General features: G+C 37.2%; 1 protein-coding gene across 1 annotated transcript in view; it reads left to right on the top strand.

Moving 5' to 3' along the window:
* Positions 1-698: 698 nt before the first annotated feature.
* Positions 699-22,604, top strand: part of LOC121632080 (ras-related protein Rab-26-like) — a 45,114-nt gene continuing 23,208 nt past the window's right edge. Inside the window, exons 1-3 of the mRNA XM_041973256.1 lie at positions 699-1,274; positions 2,215-2,325; positions 20,842-20,883. Of these exons, the coding sequence (XP_041829190.1) occupies positions 1,089-1,274; positions 2,215-2,325; positions 20,842-20,883 (339 nt within the window). The 5' untranslated portion in view covers positions 699-1,088. The remainder of the gene's footprint in view (positions 1,275-2,214; positions 2,326-20,841; positions 20,884-22,604) is intronic.

Raw genomic sequence — 22,604 nt, 5'->3', positions numbered from 1 at the left:
TAGTATGTGTTCCTTTTACGCCCTCTCGTGGCGCTTTGTTGAAATCACAAGTCAAGCACGTTTAAAAAAATTATATTTAAATATATAAAACAAGTAAATAAGCATATAAAAATACAAAGATTCAAAATAAGTTTCTAAAAAAAATGCATAATAAATATAGTTCATATACAAAATGAATAAATAAATGTTATTTGTATACAAGTATACAAAACAATATTTTAGAAAATACAAAATACATAGAAGTATAATTTAAAATAAATGGGGGGAGGGTATATTCAAAATAAAGCTTTTTCTGTTTGAGTGTATATCTGTCACTTCTCCGCTTTATACAAGCAATATAATCTAAAATATGAACGTCATAAATCGCTTAAGAGAATATATTAGTGTTTCCTTAAATATTTTTTTATTTCTTTTAGAGTAATCTGTAGGTTTTAAAAACATTTTGTAAATAATGTTATACCATTTTATAAAACAAATAACTATAATACTATTAAAAATATAATTGCACGAAAAACTAATAATTTGACTCCTTAACAGTCAATATTTTCTGGATACAGTGGCTGTTGGTAAATGCTTCATATTTCAGCACCACGGACAGTTACAGGTGCTCCTACAGCATCATCTAGTTTTACAGATTAAAAATGCATTGTGTCAAATTATATTTTGCTACACATTTAAGTTCCCTCTGTAAAATTGCACTCATAAATTAGCCTTTGAGGATTTCCGTTCATCAGTCAGTTCTGTGTAAAGTCCTGACTGTTTTGCTCTCAAGGTGGAGTTTAGGGCCACATCACGTGCGGTTGCCGCCGCTAAAGCGCGCTACAGCTGCGCAGCTGCTGTCTTGAAAACAGAAAGCCAGCGGGAGCAGGAAGCGGCAGGTCTGCAGCGGAAATCAGCGCGCGTTGTTTTTCATGACAATTACACTTCTTTTTCTGGAGTTGAGGTTAGTGTCGAGGAACATGCGAGCAACGTACAAGTGAAAAATCAACTGGTTTCTCTGCTACAACTTTTCGCCCTTTTTGCACAAATTCGAGTGAGATTTTTTGTTTGTTTGTTTCTGCCGAGTGATACTTTTGACACAGTGACTAATGTCTCGAAAGAAGGCAGTAAAAGGCAAAGCCGCAACCAGCAGCCCATCTGCAGGTAGCCCCGCCGGGAAGAGCTCCGGGAAATCCTCGAGAAGCAGCACAGGTATTGTTCAGATGAACGGTGTGGTCCATCCCAGCAGACCCTCCATCAGCAACAGCAGCGAGTTCTATGACATTGCTTTTAAGGTAAGCTCAAGAAATAAATTATTTAAATTCAAGAAACTTGCTTTGTGTTTTTGAAGCAGTTTGATGTGAATGTAGTAATGACTTTGGCTCCTTTTGAAGAACAATTTATTGATCCAATTAATAGTGTTAATTGATTATAAATATTTTTGTGTGCAGACTTGCTTTTCTAAGATTTTTTTTTTAACTTGCAATTTGTGGGTCATTGCACGGTATTTCACTGCCTACTGCTCCCTATAATTCTAGTCCTGTATTGAGTTTGTACAGAAACTGATTGCATTTAAAAAAGAAATGAAATGAAGAAAGAAAAGACAAAAAGAAACAGGCCACATGGAGAAAACAGGGGACAACGTCCTCAGACTTACTTGCAATATTGTGCATCTGTTCAGTGACCTTGTTAATTCTCCTTCCTCTGTCTTTCATCTGCTGTCTGCTTCCTCTGTGAGCCCATGAGGCTCTTTTGATTTCCATGTATAGGTCCCACAGCCCCTCATCTAACCTGATAACTATAATCACATAAAACCTTTAACCTAATCACAGCTCAGAATAAAAACATGCACAGTTGTTTGGAAAGAAGCTCATAATGTATGTTTGTTCTGTATATGACACTGACAGGAAGGATCTAAGGACATCCACTGGTGACCATTAAGCAGTTGCACTCATTCATCTGCATGCTATTTACTGGCTAAGCACCAAAACACAGACTAGTTTAGTAGAATTATTCAAATGTTCTGAGGACAAACAACAGACACTGATGTATAATTAAAATGTATGGTCAACAGCTCCCTAGTCATATTCTTGTATATGTTTTTTTATTTATTTCATTTGCTGGTTGAGTATTAAGTTTTATCCCTCTTGACACTGGTTGTACATCTTGTGCTTGGCCCTTAAGCTGTCAGGTCATTCCTAATTGATTTCTGGGCTGTCTTGGTTTCCTGTGCAGGTGATGCTGGTTGGAGACTCTGGTGTGGGGAAAACCTGTCTGCTGGTCCGTTTCAAAGATGGAGCTTTCCTTGCTGGCAGCTTCATCTCCACTGTAGGAATCGACTTTAGGGTGAGCGTGAATCAATGGGAAAAGAAACCAATCACAGAAATTTCCCATGTACAAATACATTCATTCACACTTTCAGGTTTAATGGCTTTAGTATAATTGGGCCATGCTCTCATGGGATGCTTTCCACAGCTATTCTGTGTCTTTACAGACCCCAGAGCTTTGAGTATTTCCTATGTTAGAGGATGAATATTGATTTCTTAAATTAGTTTGACATGCTTTAGTTTTTTAGCTTCCCTAGGTGATCATAGTGTCAAGCATGTGCCAGTTTCATGGTCTCTCCTGGGCAACCACAAAAGAATGTGTCCATCTTTTATAACAATTCCATTCAGGTGATTTACGATACTAACAGTCAACCAGTTTAGAAATGTGGTCCCTAAGCCTGCTTTAATGTCTTTAATTATCTTGCTTGTTTTTTTTTTTGTTGGTTTTTTTTTTTTTTTCAACATTAAAAAACTGAATCCTTAATCTTTATTTTTGCTAATTTGTTTATTTGTCCTACAGAAGATATTGTGTGAAAACACACAATATCCATTACTATTACAAGAACCCTGACAAAAAAGACACTTTTGTGAATTTATTCTGCTCATTTTTTCTGACCGGTGGTAAAACTGTATTTCATAGATTGAGAACTGCAATCATGTAACATTGTCCAGTTTACAGCAGACAGTTATAAAGAAAAACTGGATGTGTTAAGGGAGCACTGCAGATGATATTATCATGTCAGAGGGTATGTTATTCAGAGTGCAATCTGGGAGCCCATCGGCGACAGACTAATGGCTATACCTCTGCAGGGGTAATGGCCAATATTTCTAAACCTCTGGTGCATCCAGCAGATATCCACATAAAAGATATCTGGGCCAAGATTTTGTGTTCCCGTTGCTTTCACTGGTCATCATGGTTCAAACAATGGCCCAGTTAAAAAAAAAAAAAAAAAGAAAGAAAAAAAACGAATCCACTTAAAAAAAGTGACAAAAAGAAAAATATTAGTCAGAAGAAATGGCTTTAAAACTATTCTGTCCATGTTCTGCTTTCTTTTGGTGTCAAAACAAACTGTTCATGCAACCAAACCCGGTCAAATTTGATTGGCCACAATTATGGTTGTTTTTATTTTAGTGTTGTGCTCAAAGCAAATGCAGTGTACTGCCACTACATATTTTTGGTAAACTAATTTTCCTCAAATGTCAGATTTAGTTTCTTTTAGTTAAAGATGTTAACAAAATTTGCAAAGAAAATGGCATTTTTATTACAGATGTGCTCTCCAAGTCCCAGAAGGCTTTAACTTAAAATTTTCTTTTCTTTATATCCATTAAATGTTTATGCTTTTTTCTACCTGAGTAGAGCTTCATTCTTTATGTTAATATACACCAATCAGACCAATATTAACTGAATTTCATTGGTTATGAAATGAAATTTATATGGATGTTCTTATGAAATCTACTACCCACCTACCCAAACAATTTTGCATAGTAAAATCCTCCTGATTTGATATACAACTCTTTTAAACTGCTCAGGAGCTGCTAAAGAAACTTTACAAGAAGTCCAAGGCTTGGATATTAGCCTCCAAACTGGAGGCCAAGGGAAGTACCTGATGGGATTAATAAGGGAAGGTGGTTTTAAATGGGCAGCATGTATGATTTAGTTACATCTAGTGGCAATATTGTTGGTTGCAACCAACACACAACCCCTTCTAACTACAGGGGCCATGAAAAAAATGTTACCAGACCACTCTGGCACCAGTATTTGGTTTGGACATTTATTAGCAAGTTTAATAGGAGAAGAAAATAATAATCTATAAAAAACAAAAACAGGGTGATTCTTATTTTTAAATAAAATGTTAAACATAAACATAGTTGTGAATAATAAACCAAAGAAGTTTAGGGTTTTGTTTGGTAATGTTGTTCATCTGTACTTATACCTCCCTCACCTATCCATCTCATCATTTTCCTCCCCTTATTTAAAGCTGGGTTTCCAAGGTACAGTAACATGTCCCAGGAAAAACCCAGACTACCCCCTTCCCAGTGACTCTCTTCAGCATCTTCTGGGAGACTCCAAGGAATTCCCAGACCAGTAACAACATATAATCCCTTCAGTGAGTTCAGGGTCTGTCCCAAGATCTCTGGTTTGATGAGCTTGCAAAAGGGAGGCAACCAGAAGGTGTCATAAGCAGATTCCTGAGATACCTCAGCTGACTCGTTTCTGTGCAGAGGAGCAGTTGGTCTACTCTGAGCTCTCCTAGATATTAGCTTTTATTCTACCTATCTAGAAGGCTGACCACAGCCACTCTCTGATGGAAACTCATTTCAGCAGTTTGAATCAACCAAACCAACCAATCAGTCGTAGATGAGATTAGCATGCAATTGGACCTGTAAATCAGAAGCTTTGCCTTTCAGCTCAGCTCTTTTCACCACTCTAAACCTCAGAAATTCCCCTTGTCACTATTAATGAATCCCCACCTACCATTCCTTGTGAGCAAGATCCCAAGAGACTTTAACTCCTCTCATTGAGGCATAGAACCACACACAATCCAGAGGGAGCACCACCTTTTTTCTCTTGAGAAACATGGCCTCAGATTTGTAGAGGTTCCTGGCCACTTGACATTTGACTGCAAACCACTTTATCATGTGGTGATAATGGCCAGCATGCTATGGACATAATTTTGAGTCCACAAAGCATATGTTGACTGAATGCTCCTGCTCCCGTGACCTATTTAGCAGCTCCATGAGGGTAAAAAATCTGGTCCTCAGTTTCATGACCTGTGGACCTCTTGAATCCAAGGGTTGACAACCTGTCAGAGCCTCCTATCCAATACCCTGGACTAAACTTTCAAAGGAAGACAGAGTAGTGTGATCCCCTGATAATTGGGGCACACACCCTGGTCCCCCTTCTCAAAAATGTGGGACCACCACCCTGGTCTACCACTCCACAGGTGATGTCCATGACCTCCGTGCCACATTGAAGAGGCAAATCAGCCACACAATGTCATGAGTCTTCAGCATTTCAGGGCAAAAATAGCCCATTTCCATTTTCCACCCGTGGATATCCCCATTTTGGGAGAACAGTTTTCTACCCACACCAAGTCCAAACTTGGACATACTTTGTTATATACTCTTCTGTCGAACCACCAAATGGTTCAACAGAATTTCCAAAAAGGTCCTTTTCTAGGGCCTCTCCCAGTTTCTAAGATGCCAGTGTTTTTGTTTCTGTATCCACCAATGCTGCATCGCTTTGGTCCCTCAGTGTCCATCAATTGTTTCCCCCCTGGACAACCAAGACTGAAGGGCCTCTTTCTTCCACTTGATGACTTCCCTCCACAAGTGGGTCCTCTAGTTACTGCTATGACAAGCACAAATAACTTTCTAGCCACAGTTCCTGATAGCTTTATCTGCAGCTGAGGCTCTTAACATAGCTCATTCAGTCTCCACATCTTCAACTCACCTCTATTATGTGTGAAAAACTGTTCTAGAGGTTTGTGTTGGGTTCATCATATATTTCTGGCACCAAGGTGCTTAGATTGAAGCTGATGTGTAAGTATTCTTACCCTGCCTAACACATCTCCACCTGGAAAACTGTAGAATATGAGAGAGTCCAGCCTGTCTCCAGGAATTTGGTTGCAGAGCTGTGTGCAGAGACCCAATTATTGGTACTGTTACTGGTGTGTGCATTGTGACATCGGGAACTGGCACATCAAAGCCCCCAACTTCACCTGCCTTCAACCTTACATCGCACCTAAACTTCAATTTCCTCCCCCGCAGGCAGTGACCCTGCATTTAAACAATTTTTATCAACTTTTTTATGTTAAATTCAGTTTTAGGTACTAAAGTTAGTAACATGACAATATATATAATTACATTTTATATTCTTTGCAGACATATCTTTGTATTAAACTATGCAACCACTATGGCTCTGTGTAGGCTGGATGAAATGATATGTGGATGAGGAGTTAATTCATTTACTTGGAGCATTGTGCTGTGCTGATGCATATTAAGGCCTGTCTAGGCAAAACAAAGGCCTTCACCAGCTCTCTACATGAGCTCTCTCTTGAATATACTGCTTACTCATCTCTTTTTTCATATGGAATCTATGGATTATATTTTTGCAGTGTGACATGAATGATTTGTCATCATTCTTAAGGGTTTGGCTCTTCTGTTCACATTCTTGTTAAATGTTCAGTTGTTCTTGTATAAGTAAAATAAATCTTGAAATCTTCATGTGCTGTGTACAGTCTTACTAAATACATCATGAATGAACAGACACAGAGATGGCATATAATTTCTGATTACATTTATGTGAAGTGTCTTTCTATCCAACAGCATAAACAGTTTAACATTGAGTTTGTTTGAGAAGTTGAGAGACTGGAGCTTTTTTTGAGTAGGAGAATATGGATTGGTTTTTATTATTCTTTAATTAAAATGCACAGGAAAAGGGTGACAGACAGGGAATGACTGTTATTTTTAGGAAAGACAATGTTGATCCCTTTTGTTGGTTGGAAAGAAGGCAATTTGCATCGTATGGAGATTTGATCCATTTCAAAGCTGTAGTGACGCCATGTTTTTCTTCTCCCTCTTGTTTATTGTCTCATCTCATTTAAACCTCAAAATGTTCTCAGGGTTACAGAGCTGCTTTACTGCCTTGTTAGACTTAAGATACAGCAACTTAATAAAAAAAATATAACTACATTTTTCATTTAATTTTAAAATCTTTATTGTCTAAAAAGCCTGGCAATTAAGGCCATATCTAATATGACTCAGATGTAAATCTTACCCTTCTGAATCTACAGTGAATCTGGCAGATGCAATTATATCTTAACACTAATAAGAAAAAGAGCTGCCTCTACATGCTACTGTGGGACATTTGTGCCAATGTAATACTTTAAATAAGGTTAATGTGATGCAAATTCTCCTTCATAGATGCATGATGAATCAAACATTGAAGCACTGCTTAGACCACAGATATTATCACTGATTTCTAGAGAGTGTATAATCTTATTATCCTAATATATCTCCACCTCTGCACCACTCGGATACATATGTGAAGACTTATTGGAGCCAGCAGTAAAAGTATGAATAATAAAAAGTTCAGTTTTTGTAGTTGCATAACTTTTTATTTTTCAGTCTTTCTGTTATGATAAATGAAATCCCAAAGCAGAATGTTGGTGTGAAGGCAATGACCCCTGGGTCTTTTGTTCATGTAAGAGTTTGTGCGAGAGTCAGAGAATGACATTACAAAGAAAGCTGCATCTTTTCAGGTTCATCAGTTGCCATGGTAGTTCAGGTGCTAATCGATGGGCAGGTGACTTGATGGCCGAAAGGGCAGATCTCTCATTTATCCTACATTGTGTGACTCAGACAGTTCTTGGCTCTTGAAATTGGGTGTTCTTTTTTTTTTTTTACCTCGATCAGGAGATCACAGGCTTTATGTGAAATGCTTCATCAGGGTGCAGAGAATATTTCCTTTAATTGAAAATGGCCTCTGTTCTTCATGCTACAGCTCATTCTTAATGCTCAGATTAAAAATGGACTTAAGATCAATGTGTGTACACAGCTGACACAGAAAGTTGTTTTTTGCTCTTTTTTTATTTTTCTCTTTTGGTGTTTTATTTACATGCAACATCAAAAGTAGCCTATACTTGCCGTATTAAAGAGTCGTTTAAAGAAAGTATGTTGAAGTCTGCTAGTAGTTTTACTATCCATCTGTCAAGACTGCGATTGTTGGATGCACTATGACACATGAAATATAAAAACAGATTGTTATGATCTCATTGCATAGAATCAAATATGTATATGTACAGATATGTAGAAATATGAAAATTTGATTGACAGTGAAGACTTTTGCAGGTTTAATTAATGATACGAAAGTTATATGATATGTGTGGCGATAATATCGACTCCAAGGAAAAATAAACATCTTTCTTTCTGTTACCACAAACCAAACTCTGCAGTCTGGAACAGATGCAACATCACAACACTGCCTTAGTTTTCTAGTGATGTACTTAGAGTGCTCTGGTGGTCCATTAACTGTCCCTGACTTGTTTAAGAGACATGGATCACAGCTAGCACACTGATTGATGTTATCTTATTTGCAGACTTTACTGTCTTCACAGCCTTTATCTTAATGATATACTTTGCTTTGCAACATTAGGGGAGATTACTCTTTGAGCTAAAGCTACAATAGATGGACTCATGTTCATCACTAAATAATCATGAGTCACAATGGGCGGTGAACTACTTTAGTAAGTGTGCTAGCAGTCATCTTGCCCATGTAGAATCAAAAGCTATGGTACAATGTCAACATTTTGCAAAACAGTCGCAGTTATCATGAGATAAAACTCGCTGACCTTGGCTTTTTCTCTACACTCACCATTATGTTGATGTGTATTTAAATGTAGCTACAACTAGCAGTTTTAAATTTAGCAGTTCTGTGATAACAAACTTTTTTACATTATATTATTTTGGGAAAGTACTGGTAAACTGGGCACGTTTTGTTTCAGGTGAACTGGAAAATAATAATGAAGCAGATTTTAATATTTTCCATAGATGACACAACCAGTTACAACATGCTTACACATGTTGGGGTTTATTTATCTATAAGGCTGACGCATGTAAAACTAAGTTTTCATTGTAATCACAGCAGGGAAGTTTCACACATAACAGCAACCCTATTGATTTAATTTCTTCTCATCATATTTTTGGGTATGCTTAATATGTATGTGGGAGCTGGGGCTGTGAATCAGGCAACCACTGAATCTTCACTCAACATTTTGCCTGATTTTGAAGTAACTTCAGACAGGGATGCACTTTATCCCTGTTACTGATTTTTAACATTTCACACACCATGTTGGCTTGTACATATTACCACTCTGGGCAAAACAATGCACCATTCTTTTGTGCAGATTAACCAACAACCAAACATTTCTAACCAGAAGATTTTCTTTAAGGAAAGAGAGCATCCATTCTGTAGAGAACTGCATGTACATTTATTCCTAAACTCAGCCTGGTGGATTAGCCACAGAGGCTGTGTGTGTTGTTAGACACTGGCCTTCATTGCCTTAGATGAGCTACCCAACTCAGTTTCTTGCATTAGTCGCCACCAGTCATTGATTTATTGTATAATTAGTCTTTTAATCTATTCATGAACAGAAGAATACTTATTAAATTATTGAAATATTTCTAGTATTATGGAGGTAGGACTCAAGATTGGGTTGATGAGTGTGTGTGCATGTGCAGTAGTTGGAATGGCTGTGTTCCTTCTATCACTTAAAAAAACAAAGACACGACACAAAGAAGGTCAGAAAAGAGGATTTCAGAATCACTGAGGGCTTGAATCTGTTGTACCTTTTCTGGTCTAGTTAGCACAGGAACAAGACAGAAGTGGACACGCAGGCTACATTTTTAGAAATACAGTAAGGAGGTGAAGACGTTCAGAATCTTCCTCCATATATTCTGCAATAATGATGCACCCACTCACCTACAAGGATCAAGAGAGGGATACGTAGTCCCGCTTGACCAGAAACAAGAGAAAGATTTTCTTCTTTTTTTTTCTGGAATTACCCAACTTTCTCATACTTTTGTTTTTGCTGTACTAAACTTTATAACCAGGAAGACGTCAGTCAATCACGTGAGTTTATTGTTTGCTCACTCAGCTGGTGAGTTGTTTTAATCTTGGCAAGGAAAAACGTGACAACCTAAACTCTTTCTCTGCTCCCTAATGAGCATTAAGTTATTTTCTAAACAAACAAAAAACCACCTTGTATATGTTTCTCTTATTTGTAAAAATCTCTAAGCGGACTGACACGTGTTGTACCAGAGCATGACCAAGTGAATCATCATGGTTTCCAAAACAGATCCTTCATTATTGCCACTGTATGACAGTAATGATAAATTATTTCCAGGTCCAGAATGATTGCCATCATGCAGTCATATTTACTGAACTGGTACATTTAGGTGGGTAAGCGGGTGATAATGACTCAACTATTGCCAAAGTCTCACATACCTTTACAGCTGCCTGTTCTCCCTAAATCCACCTCTTTACTATGACTGACTCACAACAAAATACGGCACATCTAGGTCTACTTTGATTGTACTTGAAATGTGCTCATTATTTACAGTATGCAGGTTATTTAGCGCCAAAATCCCCAATGCTTCACACAGTTGCTTCCATAAAAAGAAAATACACTGGAATTGAGAGATGCTTAATGTTAATGAAGGTAACAAAAGTCCACAAGATTATTGATTATTGTTATTTTGTCAGAACTGTTGATACTGATTTATTCCTGACCCCTATAATCCTGAGCCTGTGTTGTGTGTGATGCAACACAAGAGTTGTTTTCTCTATGATTTGATCAGCCTCCAGTAAACATGGTTCTGCAGTTACACCAGAGATTAAAATACTGTGGCCAGTAGCACTGATAATAGCTTAGTGGGTAAATTGACTGAAAAAATGTTAAATAGTCCATTTTGCTGATGACTGGGCTATTGTGGAAAACATTCGCTTGCATAATATACTGTATGTGTGACAGTAAAAAGAAAATTGGCTTTACATATGTAAGTGTTGACATGTCAAAGTAAATTTTTTTGGTAAAGATTTTAAATATAATTACAAATTCTTCCATCAATAAGTGATGCTGTGTGTTAAACTTTTAAGTGATACGCTGGTTTAGCAGATGTGGAGACTGTTCATGAACCACAGGAGGTTCAAGCTGGCAGTCTTATGATCCATTTCCAAATGCTGACAGATATGGTTAAAAACCTCTCTTTACTTGTTGGCTCATTACCTTTGTAAAGTATCTGTTCAATAGCTGCTGAGTGTTGTTCGGCTATGAAACAACGAAGGAAAAGCATGCAGATAATTGTGTAAAACATTAATCAAGTTTAATTGAGAGTACAATCATTCAATTCACCAAGCAGCTTGAAACAACAGCGAAAACCAAGTGGAGAATATTGCAGCAGATTTTGGCACATTTTTGGGGTAGCTAAACAACACAGCTAAACGTACCCATACGTTTAGCTGTGTTGTTTATTATAGAGAGGCATGATCTTTACAAGTTATTAGACTTTACAGTGATGTATAACGCAATACCAGTTGGTATTAAAATGAAAAAACCGACCAAAGACAAATTTCCATAGTTTTTTGTGCTAAGTATATATAAAACAAGGTAATTTTGTTTAGTACTAAAGTACTTTGCATTTTATGTCATGCCAAAAACTAGATTTTCCTAAAACTGTGAATTTTTTACTCATATTAACTGTGTTATTGGTTCTTATGAAGAAGTATTAAAAGGTGTTAGAGGACTTAAGGTTGTGCTGTGTTGAACATCTTTCTATGTTTGCATCACTGACTAATTTATCGAGCAGTGTATTTAAAGAAAATATTATTTAAAAAAAAATGTAAGTATCCAGTAATTTGTGTGGGACTCAACTTGAACATACACATCATGTTCAATGACTGAGCCGTCATCCTTTGCTCTGTTGAGTCATCAACCAGTCCATCCACCAGTGATGGTGCCCTGAAATAGATTAAATGATGACTATTATGTTGTGAGTCACCATTCTTTCATCTAACTGTGCAACCGTGTGTGGATGATTGTGTTTGTGTATGTGTGTGTGTTACACAGCCCCTAACACAAACTTAACTGCTTTTGATTTTTGTCTTGAGTGCAAAAATTAAAATTGACATGATACAGGCCATACATCTTTTATTTTATTTATTTTTTGCATAATGTATTGTTGCATAATTACTTTGCTGAAGTGTGTATAATTGCTACAAATTGCTTTGTTCTGATGAACATGAAGTCATCTTCAGAAGGTTTGGAGAGAGTGACTCATGCAACAAGTGGATGTCAGTCATACATCATTGCGGCTCTCTGTTGGAGGAAAAAACTAGATTCACCTTGAAGTTTATTTGAATACTTCCAATAGTAATTTTGTTTTAGTATTATGTCCAACAGAAAGATTGATTTTCTTTAAGGTTGTTGCTGTGATACATTTTGTTATTCTGTGGGGTTTTTTATATTAAACAGGATATGTTTGTATACAAGTCAAAGCGGAAATTGTATTCTTTGCTAAATTAATTTATCTCTAGTCATTTATGTTATTTGTATGTATGTATGTAATACTTGAGTTCCTGCTGTCTACTTTTTTTTTTAGATCTAAATTATTTTTGAACAACTAATATGAAAAAAGGGAAATTTGTCATTATCCAAGTTTTGAAAGTTTGAATGCTGGAGTTGGAAGTATTTGATGAGTTAAAACTGTCATGATAAACATGATGGGTGTCTGTTAAAGTATATGCTGTGCACATTTTAAATAGAGTCTTGAGCAGAGAGGGAAAATAAGGCAGCAGCGACAGAGGCTGCAAGAGGAGAAGAAGCATTAAAAAAAAAAAAAAAAGAAGAAGTAGAAGCAGCTTTGACTTGATGACTGCATCCTCTCCTCTGAAAGTCCCCTCTCCCCTTTGATACACCTGATGTCACAGTGAATGTCACGGACAGTCCATGGCCTGTATTTCACTCATGGCCACTTTCTTTTTCTTGTGTGGTTGGTGGAGAGATGGGTGACTGATTTTTCCATTACATACCCTCCAGCCTGCCAGCTCCTCCTGCCTGGCTCTTCTGAGTGGGTGCAATTAAAGTGCCAAACATAATCATGCCAGCAAGTGGCAGTGATGGGTTTTTATGCTTGAACATTGAATTAATTTAAGATGAATTGGGTGATACAATTTAAAGAAAAAGTACACACAGATACATAGATGCAGAGTTATATCTGATCATTACTTAAAGTTATTCTGCTTGACTGTCAATTATTTATTCAGTCATATCTGGTTCTTTAATTAATGTATAGTTATTCCGTTATGTTTAATAATAAGTCTTGCTATCTGTGAGTAAAACCAAATTAAATGTATTAGGTGGGTGTTTACATTGCCCAGGGAGGTGTTTGTTATTAATGGAAAGCAGCTTTGCCACCCGCTGCCCTAATGTCACTGGAATCTAGAGAGGTGAGCCCCAAGGAGCACCATCAATATTTAACACTGGAATGAAAAAGATGAGGATTGAACTGATGAAATTTGAAGCATCGATTGGAAAGGACAAGAAAGAGAGGCAAAAGCAAAATAACAATTAATACATATTTTAAGAAATTTCGAGAAAGAAATGTCCCTTGTCAAAACTAAAGATAAAACCAAACTTCAACCATATTAGCTGCCAATTGAGTCATTTTGTAATCATTATTGTGCACATTTCTGTACAAAAGTAAAATCTTAACGCATTACAAGACTCACAGTGTTCTTATCAAAGATGCCTTTTGAAGATATTTTGTAGACAACTGCAAAAACAAAAGGCTACAGCAATTTACAATCTTGTTTCCAAAAATGGTTTAACTGTGTTATGTCTCGTATATTAATTTTCCCAACAACAAAATGTGTTAATTTGCTTTAGGAAAACCAGCCAGCAATATGTAGTTAAACCAATAATTAATCATTTAGAAAGAATGTATTAAACCAGACAAATCACACAATGCAGAGAAATGACTTTAAGCAGGGGGACAGGGTACATGTAGACTAGACCACACATAGACACTTTTTGGGACTAGAAACATCTGCATGGGCTCAGAAGCACTTCTGAAAAACATTGTCACCGAACACAATTCATCACAGTTATGATTATAACTCTGCTGTGCAAAGATTTAAAAAGAAAAGACAAAAAACAGACTTTTAAACACTATTGACAAAAGCCTCATAAGAGGCTGATTAAAGCTTTTAAAACCTGAGGTACCACAACTGTGATCTTTGAAAACAGATGGTGCCAGATTGTGCCAACATGCCAGAGAGCTCGCCTGAACTGTCTGTACTGAAACGTCTCTGACTTGTCTGTTCTGTTCCACCTTATTGAAGCAGAAATAATGTTCACATATTGCACTATGATTTGATAGAGATTTAGAGCTGCAGCTGTATCATTCCAAAGGAATATTCAGTTATCCTGAAAGTGTTTGTTCTGTTTCTAAGTTAGCCTGAAACTTTTTTATTCTGTGCTGTGCACCATCTTCATTCATTCTTCACCAAAACGCATTTAGTGATATTTATATACAGTACCAGCTAACAGTTTGGACACATTTTCCCATTAAATCCAATGAGAAAATGTGTCCAAACGTTTGACTGGTAGTCTATCTTAACAAATCTCACAAGCATTATCTTTTCTATGACTCCAAAAGTATTCAAATTCACTTTGTTGTTACAGAAATATATTCATTTTATTGTTGCTATGAAAAGGCAAAGGCCTAAAACATAGGCTCAGGGCTCAAAGAGATAAGATGGATGGAAGCTAAAAGTAGTCTTGTCATGTGATTAATCAAAATGTGAAAGTCTATAAAGCTTGGAAGCATCCACATGTCCGTTTTTATTTAAAAGCCTGTAACAGTGATCATGTAGGAGTAAATTAGTGTACATGGCAACGGTAACATGCATCTGTGGAGCCACAATCATCCTGACTTTCCTGATATCCAGATGCTGTTTTTGCTGTTTATGTTTTCATTACAGAAAAGTAAATTTAGTGTAGTCTGTTTGTATTGATACATGAAGTAAGCCACAACGTGAACATTTTTGGGTTCTAACCAACAGTTTTTCTCACAGACAGACACATACACTCTTTCCTGTGATTCAACCATACAGGAAATATTCACCATCCTGCACAGCCACAACACACACAGACAGGAGAATGGGCATTTTCTTCTGTCATTCCAGTGTGTGAAAGATCCTGGAAAAGAGCGTAAAAGGGGTCACAGCTTTCTCTCGCTGCAGTTAGATGAATAATGATTCAGTAGCATCACAAATTCTTTTAGTTTAGGAAATGTAATGGGAATGCTTTGATAAAGCGAGTCAACTTGTTAGTAAAATAATTTTTTTACAAGTTACAGGTGAAAGATCAAACAAAATGATCCACATCTTTCAGGTAAATCAGTACATCTACCTACTAGGAAAGATTTAACAATGTCAGGTTTGGGTGGTTTTACACTCCACTAGAGACTCCACTACACTCTACCCCAATGTAGTTGATCAAGGAAATATTGTTTAAACTGGAATATAATTATGAATGCTCTCAGGGCTCCAGACTGCGACCAAATGGTTGCATTTTGTGACTAAAATGTGAGACAGTGCGAGTGAATTTTTCATCTACTGACAGAGGGGCTGCGAGTCTCCTACTTCAAAGTGCATTCTGAACATGGTAGCGTGTTGTGTACACCATTATAAAGCGACAGCAGCCTGTGTGGAACTGTTCTGACCGTGGACACGACCACTCCGAGAGTGTTCGCAACCACGGTCTGAGAGGTTGAACCATTCATGGCAGCGCTTAAAACCAGTCACCAGAGATCACGGAATCACTTCAAGCTAGTGTAGCAAAGTTAGCTTGATTCAGCGGGTAAGTTTACACAAGGACACAGAGCCGGAGAGCTGATTGGTTGATACGGAAGTTAGAAACGCCCACCTCATCAGCATACACTGATACATGAGGAGAAGTAAAAATGTGGAGGAGTGAGGCAAAGTAAATGTGTGCATTAGGAAAAGTGGAAATGTAGGGCCGTAAAAATAAATGCATAAATAAATAAAGGAGGAAAAAAAATAATGGGTAAAGAATTAAATAAAATGGACACAGGAAAAAATAAATAGAAATAAAAAAAAAATAACTGAAAATAAAAAAAACAAGTGTAAAAATAATAAATTGCTGTGGAAATAAATAAAAATATGGGAATAAAAATAAAGTTGGCAAAATAAAATAGATGAATAAATGGATAAACTAATAAAAAATATAAAAATGACATTTATTCATTTATCTATTTCCTCATTTATTTATTTATTTATTTATTTATTTTTGATTATGACAGTTTTGGCCTTAATATGTGACATGTTCCAGTCTCCTAATTAAAAAATAATATACACTTAAAAAACAGAACTAAAAAATAAAGAAAATATTGACAGAATTATTTTTTTTAATCTATTTTATTTAATCTATTATGTATTTTATTTTATAGATTTATTTATTTGCTGTTCTAAACATTTTTAGGTTGTCTTTTTTTATCAATTTTTGTCTTTCCCACAACATCCCTCTTTATGGCAGCATCCATTACAACTATATGTATATATGTACAAGGCTGATTATGCTAATTAGCGACTTCTAGCAACTTTTAGGACAGCCAATAGCTACTTCTCTTACTGAGGAGTTGGGAACAGTGGCTGGAGAGGAGTATCAGTCCCTGAAGCTGTTCGTTGCCAGGAACTAAATGGACAAGTCATACCATGCCCTCTGGGGGATGATGGTGACAAAATTGCTGTTCTGTTTCAACTACAAAGTGAAAATATAATCAAATCTGATTTGAGTTGATTTGATTTGATAAGTTCTATGTCTACTTGTTTTGTATTAGTGCGGCCAGTAAGATGCTTTTTTTTATGTCAACTGCTGCACAAAAAATGTGAATTGTAAACACTGTAATTTCTGAATTTATTGTTCAAGTATTTATCACTAATACAGTGAAAATGAGAGAAAATGTGAATATTTGCTTTGCAAGGCGATTTCAGTGTGCACCCATAAATTTTTTCCTTGCGCTCCTAAAAATTTAGGTTAGTGGCCGCTGTGCTCCTCGTAAAAATAGTTAGTCTGGAGCCCTGGCTCTCTCTTTAAATCAGCTTTCAAAGTTCTGTTTTTGTTTTGTTTTTTTGTTTGTTTGTTTTTTGTAGTTTTCTTTTTTACCTCTTTAGGTTGTTTTGTTGTTGGCTATGGGTCTCTGCAACAGGATGAAGCATTTTTTGCAACTGTGCCGCTGGTGCTGTTCAAGGGCCCAAAGGCTCACAGCACTTTCAATTAGTCTGTTTTCATCTTCACCTGGTCACTCAAGGGAGAAAATCAATAACAGAAAGGTAGGAAGGTTTTCTCTATTACACAGACTGCATAGTTAGAGGCTTGTTGAGGAAAAGTACTTTGTTTTTTGTTTTTTTTTACTTTAATTCACAGCCCTAAAAACCCTCTGAAAATGTCTCAATCGAGACAGATCTAAATTACTAAGTAGTTTGTGTTTAATTAAATTAATTTAACAAATAATCAGCTATCTAAAAACAGGGTGTACAGGATATAGGCAAAATATAGTTGCCTCAGCAACTATAGTGTCCCTTTAAAATGTGCAGGGTAAGCATGTGTAACCCATCAATAAGTGATTCCCACAAAGTCTAAGACAGTCTGGTGTAATGTGATATAGTGCACTGTCACAGCCTCTAGGAAAATATCCAGCACATTTTGGTTCAAGCATTTGTAAAACAATGTCTCATGGTTTGAAAATACTGAGTCTGCAATCTCCAGAAGGGACGAGGAGAGAAGATCCAGTATGTTCAATTATTTTTTCAGTCGCAATATGTCTAAAAATGATTAACTCCTATAGATGAAAAACATCATTAAATTAACAAAACAATAACTCTGACCAGTTTTTTGAATCACAAAATAACAGGGGTGGGAGTGTTTTACTTACTCATGCCCCATAACATTGGCTTTCGGGGGGTTGGGTTTGTTTTGTTTGTGTGTGTGTAGCATCAACTGCAGCATCCTAAATTGTTTTAAAAGAATCAATGGTCTCATTTACAGCTGAACTCCTATTTAAGAGGCACCATATTAAGAGGACTTACAATAGTTGAGGAAGATGTCCAAAGTCACTGTTCAGTGATACTTGATGCTGGTCAAGCTGTAAAGGAGCATTATGGTGTATAAAAAAACATGTTGCAGAGTTTCTCCTCTAAGTAGCTCGCAAAAACTAGTAGTAAGTTTGAGCATTGATTTTTCCATCCCTCATCAACCTAGAATGTTCCAACTAACTCATCTTTAATGATAGTAGTCCATACAGTACCCTGGGCTCGACTTAAAGTTGAGCCTGGTAATCAGTGATTCAACACCAGTCCATCCATTCTCTCTATCTCAAGTCACTGTCATTTCATTTTTCAGGCTCCTCTTGATATTTATACTTGTGTATGTCATTCAGTGGTGGCCATGTTTCTGCTGCTTGACTGCTTGACACTGCTAGGCAATCTTGCTGGCTCAGTTTGTTGTAGGCAGGTAATCACAAGCTATATATGACTTGGAAATGGGTTAAATCCAACATGCACAGAATTTTCTATGTTATTGAGCTGAAAATTGTACATAAAATACTCTGTGTATACCAAGTTGTATCCAACTGCTACAGTAATATGCAAGCGCTACAAATGTTCATAAATATCACTGATGCAAACTGTAAACTAAACAGCTACAGCTACTGGTCTGACAGATCCTTTGCAGCAGTGCTTTTCGGCTGATTCAATCCCTTGGCGTCGAATTGACATTTTATGAGCAAGAACCTATTATCTGGTTCTAGCAAATGAAAGGTGCATCTTTAAGTTTTATTCCTGACTTGAGATTGATGTACAAGCTAACAACTTTAATAACCAGAAAGTAAAAGTGTCACTCTGGAGCAGACTGGAAATGTGTGGGAGCTGGATGTTTCTGTATTTGTGTGTGTAGACTTATGTCTGTGTGTGCATGATTTGACAGCTGGGAACTGGGTGTTGATGCAGTGTATATCTCTGCCCTCTGTTCTTTAACTTATTGCCCCTGTGCATTGATTTCTGAGTTGCATGTTGGCTGCATGCACCAGTAAGCTGTCAGACCAGAAAGTAACACATTGAGGAACTGCCCCACATAACCTCTTTTACACGACTGTCATTGAAGCTATTAATTTGCCTCATCTATGAGCTTTCTGTGGACGTCACACGTCTGTTAGTTGCCTCACGCTTCGGTCATTAATGTTTTATTGGCTCACACTTCACAGACCCTTCTGAACGCTCCTCATACATTTGTAATTTATGATCCCTGTGAAGTGCTGTTGGAGTGATTCTGTTTTGAGTGTACATTTTCAGTCATGTACCTTTTTTCTGGGCATTAGGTTATTAAAAAACTAACATCCAGCATGTGGCTGGTAAGTAGAGCAGTTTGTATTTGAAGATGTCTTCTGTGTGGAGGGGGTTTGTTGTAGCTCAGGGAATGTAAAAGACCTAAAAGTGGTGTTTCTTCTCAGCAGAATGTAACTACACAGAGCAGAAAGCTGTGTCAGCCTGTAAGATGAAAGGACTTGAACATAAAGAGGAGAAAGTGTTGGTAGATTGGCACTCTTTAATCTGCAACACCTTAATTTTTCATCCCACCAAAGTAGACTGGCTCATATAAGCTGCTGAGATACATGCATTTTATCCTACTTAATCCACCCTTTCAGTGATCATGAGGTCTGTGTTGCTATATTTAGGTATTCAGCATCATTATCAGAGCAATCAAACTAGACTAATCACCCAAAATCCTACTGTAATAGTACCGTGGTGGTTCTACAGGACTTTATCTGGGTCACTAAATATTCATGAAGCCTCTAAGCACATCATGGGTTGTTTTTAGTAGCAACAACAACAAGGAGGTAGTCTTTTGAGACTCTGATTCCAATCAAACCACACTTATAAACTTGCTTGCAGCTCAAGTTTCTACACATGAATATGTATAGTATTTCTCCCTTTTTGGCTCTTAGGGAGGTAGATGAGCTGAACACATCAACAAAGACCATATCTATGTCTAAGTGCTCTGCTGGAGGATGAACAGCATTTTGTCCAGGCTGAATATCTTCTGTCTTTCCTCAGGGATCAGGGAATTAGAAGGTCAGTTGCAGCTCTCAGGAATATCCCAGGGGGTTGGGGATAAAGGTAGGAGGAATCTTCTGTGTGTTGCTTGGCAGCAGGCGATGCTATCTACATCAGCACACTGGGACAGAGAAGAACATCTCTTCTTTTCAATAACACTTATAAGCTCAAGGAAAATAGAGACGGTGAAACAAGTGTGGATGATCAAAACACACAAAGTACCCAATTTATTGATTTACCTTTTTTAGTCATTTTATATTAATTCATTGTTGTACTTAAGTTTGTTGTTTTCTTCCCTTTTTTGAGATATCTTGCAACTTGTTAGCTAATGATGAAAACTGGTAAAGTCTAGGTCGCTTCTGTCTTTATTCTTATAGAAAGCAGTTATATTATTTTGACCCAAAGCTCATCACTGATTGAAGTAAATCTGATAGCAGGAAGTTTCGTTCATCATCCTCAGAACTGAAAGTGTGCATCCATTTGTCTGAGCTTGGTTGTGCAGTTAGGTGGAGCAAACAGAAGCGAAGATCAGAAGATCTCCCTAGGAGAGACAGAGGGAGGTGAGCAGAGCAGAGGGGGTTAATCCTCCAGAGGAAAGAGGCGAAGCCTCATCAAACGGGGCCCGCGTGAACGGGAGACATGTAATATTGATGGAGAGTAGAGAGGAAAGTGTCCCAGGTAGATGAGAGAAATGAGAGGCTGTTCAGGCAGATGCCTGACCACAAAAACACACACACCTCAAGTTGTTTCTTCCACACACTGAAAATGAGTTTGCTAGATGGGAGACAAGTTTAAATTTAGGCACTGTCACTCATCCTCATTTCTTGCTTTTATTTCCAGAACAAAGTCCTGAACATTGACGGAGTCAAGGTGAAGCTGCAGGTAAGTACTTGAATTTATCATCTAAAAAGAAAGGTTATGGGAACTGATGAGAGATGTGCCTTTTGGATTCCTAAAAAAAATACTGAAAGATAATTAAGGATAACACCAAGTGTGGGGTACTGTCAGTCTGCACATATCTGCTCTGAATGGAGAACATAATGTGACCACAGCTGTAGCCAGCTGAGCAGTGCTGCTTGGTTTGCATGCTTTTATTTACTAGAATCCAGACTGGGGTTGAAGTGTTAGACTGATTTACTCATATGAATGTAGAGTTTGCGGTTATGTTTTATGAGCATATGAGTTTCTAAATATCAATCTTTTATCAAATTAAGTTAAAGATATCTATTGTCTTGAAATGAAAGCATGAAAGATATAATCTAAAAAAAAAAAAAGTTCTGCAGCTCTTATTTCAGCATTTTATGAAGCATGTGTTGTGGTTACTTTTGTGATTAGTACTGAAAACATGTTTGTCAATTTGGTTTCCTCTTTAATTGTGAAAATCTTATACCTGCAATAAAAAACACATATTTTTTAAGTGAAATTCCCGTGTATTTTTACATGTAAAGTATGATTTTAATCCTGTTTCCAGCAAAGTTCTGTATCTTACCACCCGAGCTATAAACAGTACACAGATCAGTTTGGCAAAAGATGTAAATATTAGAGACAGATATTTTCCTCAGAGGTCAAACCAGACCTGAAGTCAAAGAGAATATTTCAACAGTTTTCTTTTGGTGGACAAAAATGAGACTACTATTTAATGCTGGTGCTGCGTCATGTCTGCAGGATGTGTTCATAAAAATACATTAATTCATTTTTTGTGTTCTCCAGTGCTCAGTTAAAAGCCAAAACTGTTATTTCAGGGTTGTCTTAGCTCATCAGGGTAAAGTCATTTGTATGACTGATACTTGCATTACTTCAAGTGTTTTGGCATAATTTTACCGTTTTAAAAATAAACTTATGGCCTCAGAATTGTACAGGGTATGACTTTCCATCTCCTTCCCTATTCACTGAGTGGGAGATCTATGAGTATGCTAATAAGCGTCACCCACGGTTCAGCCTCTCAATTTTTCCTCCAAGTTTCTCCTTCAGCTGTGCAAGACTCACTATGGTGGGTTAGTTTGGTATAAACAAACACTAATAAGGTAATGATCAGGGCTTCTAACTGTCATTACCAATCACCATCCACTTTCAGCCCAAGAAACAGAAACAGTCGGCCAGACAGCCACCAACCTGGGGGCTGCTCGCAGTTACAGCCATGTGTCTCTCAGCTGCGTGGGAAGTCAGAGACAGTGTGCAACTGCCTTTCTCAAAAAAAAAAGAAAAAAAAAACACAGGCAATAGGTTTTTGAGCCATGTACCACAGACACATTTTGTTTTCCCCGAGAAACGACTGACAGCCTGGAAATTCAAACAGTTTACACTTGGCTGCTGGCAGAGCTGCTCAGAACATTTTCTCCAGCAGCATGAGTTATACAGGGACATGGAGAAAATATGCCCTCACATACTCACAGTCTCTCCCAGATAAATCGTTTGGATACCGTCAGTCTTCATAATAGGTTTAGTAGCAAACCCACCTGGTAATAAAAGGTCTATCTGCCCCAGCATCTTGAGAGAAAACACTTATTGGACATACCACCTGATCATACTTGCAGTGTCTCCCAGAGTCACATTATATAATTAGTTTAGCAGCAAAATCCAACTGTTGCATTTCAAACTGCAAA

Source organism: Melanotaenia boesemani, chromosome 2 (genome assembly GCF_017639745.1).
Source record: "Melanotaenia boesemani isolate fMelBoe1 chromosome 2, fMelBoe1.pri, whole genome shotgun sequence".
Lineage (NCBI taxonomy): Eukaryota > Metazoa > Chordata > Actinopteri > Atheriniformes > Melanotaeniidae > Melanotaenia > Melanotaenia boesemani.
This window is presented reverse-complemented; position numbering and strand designations above follow the sequence as displayed.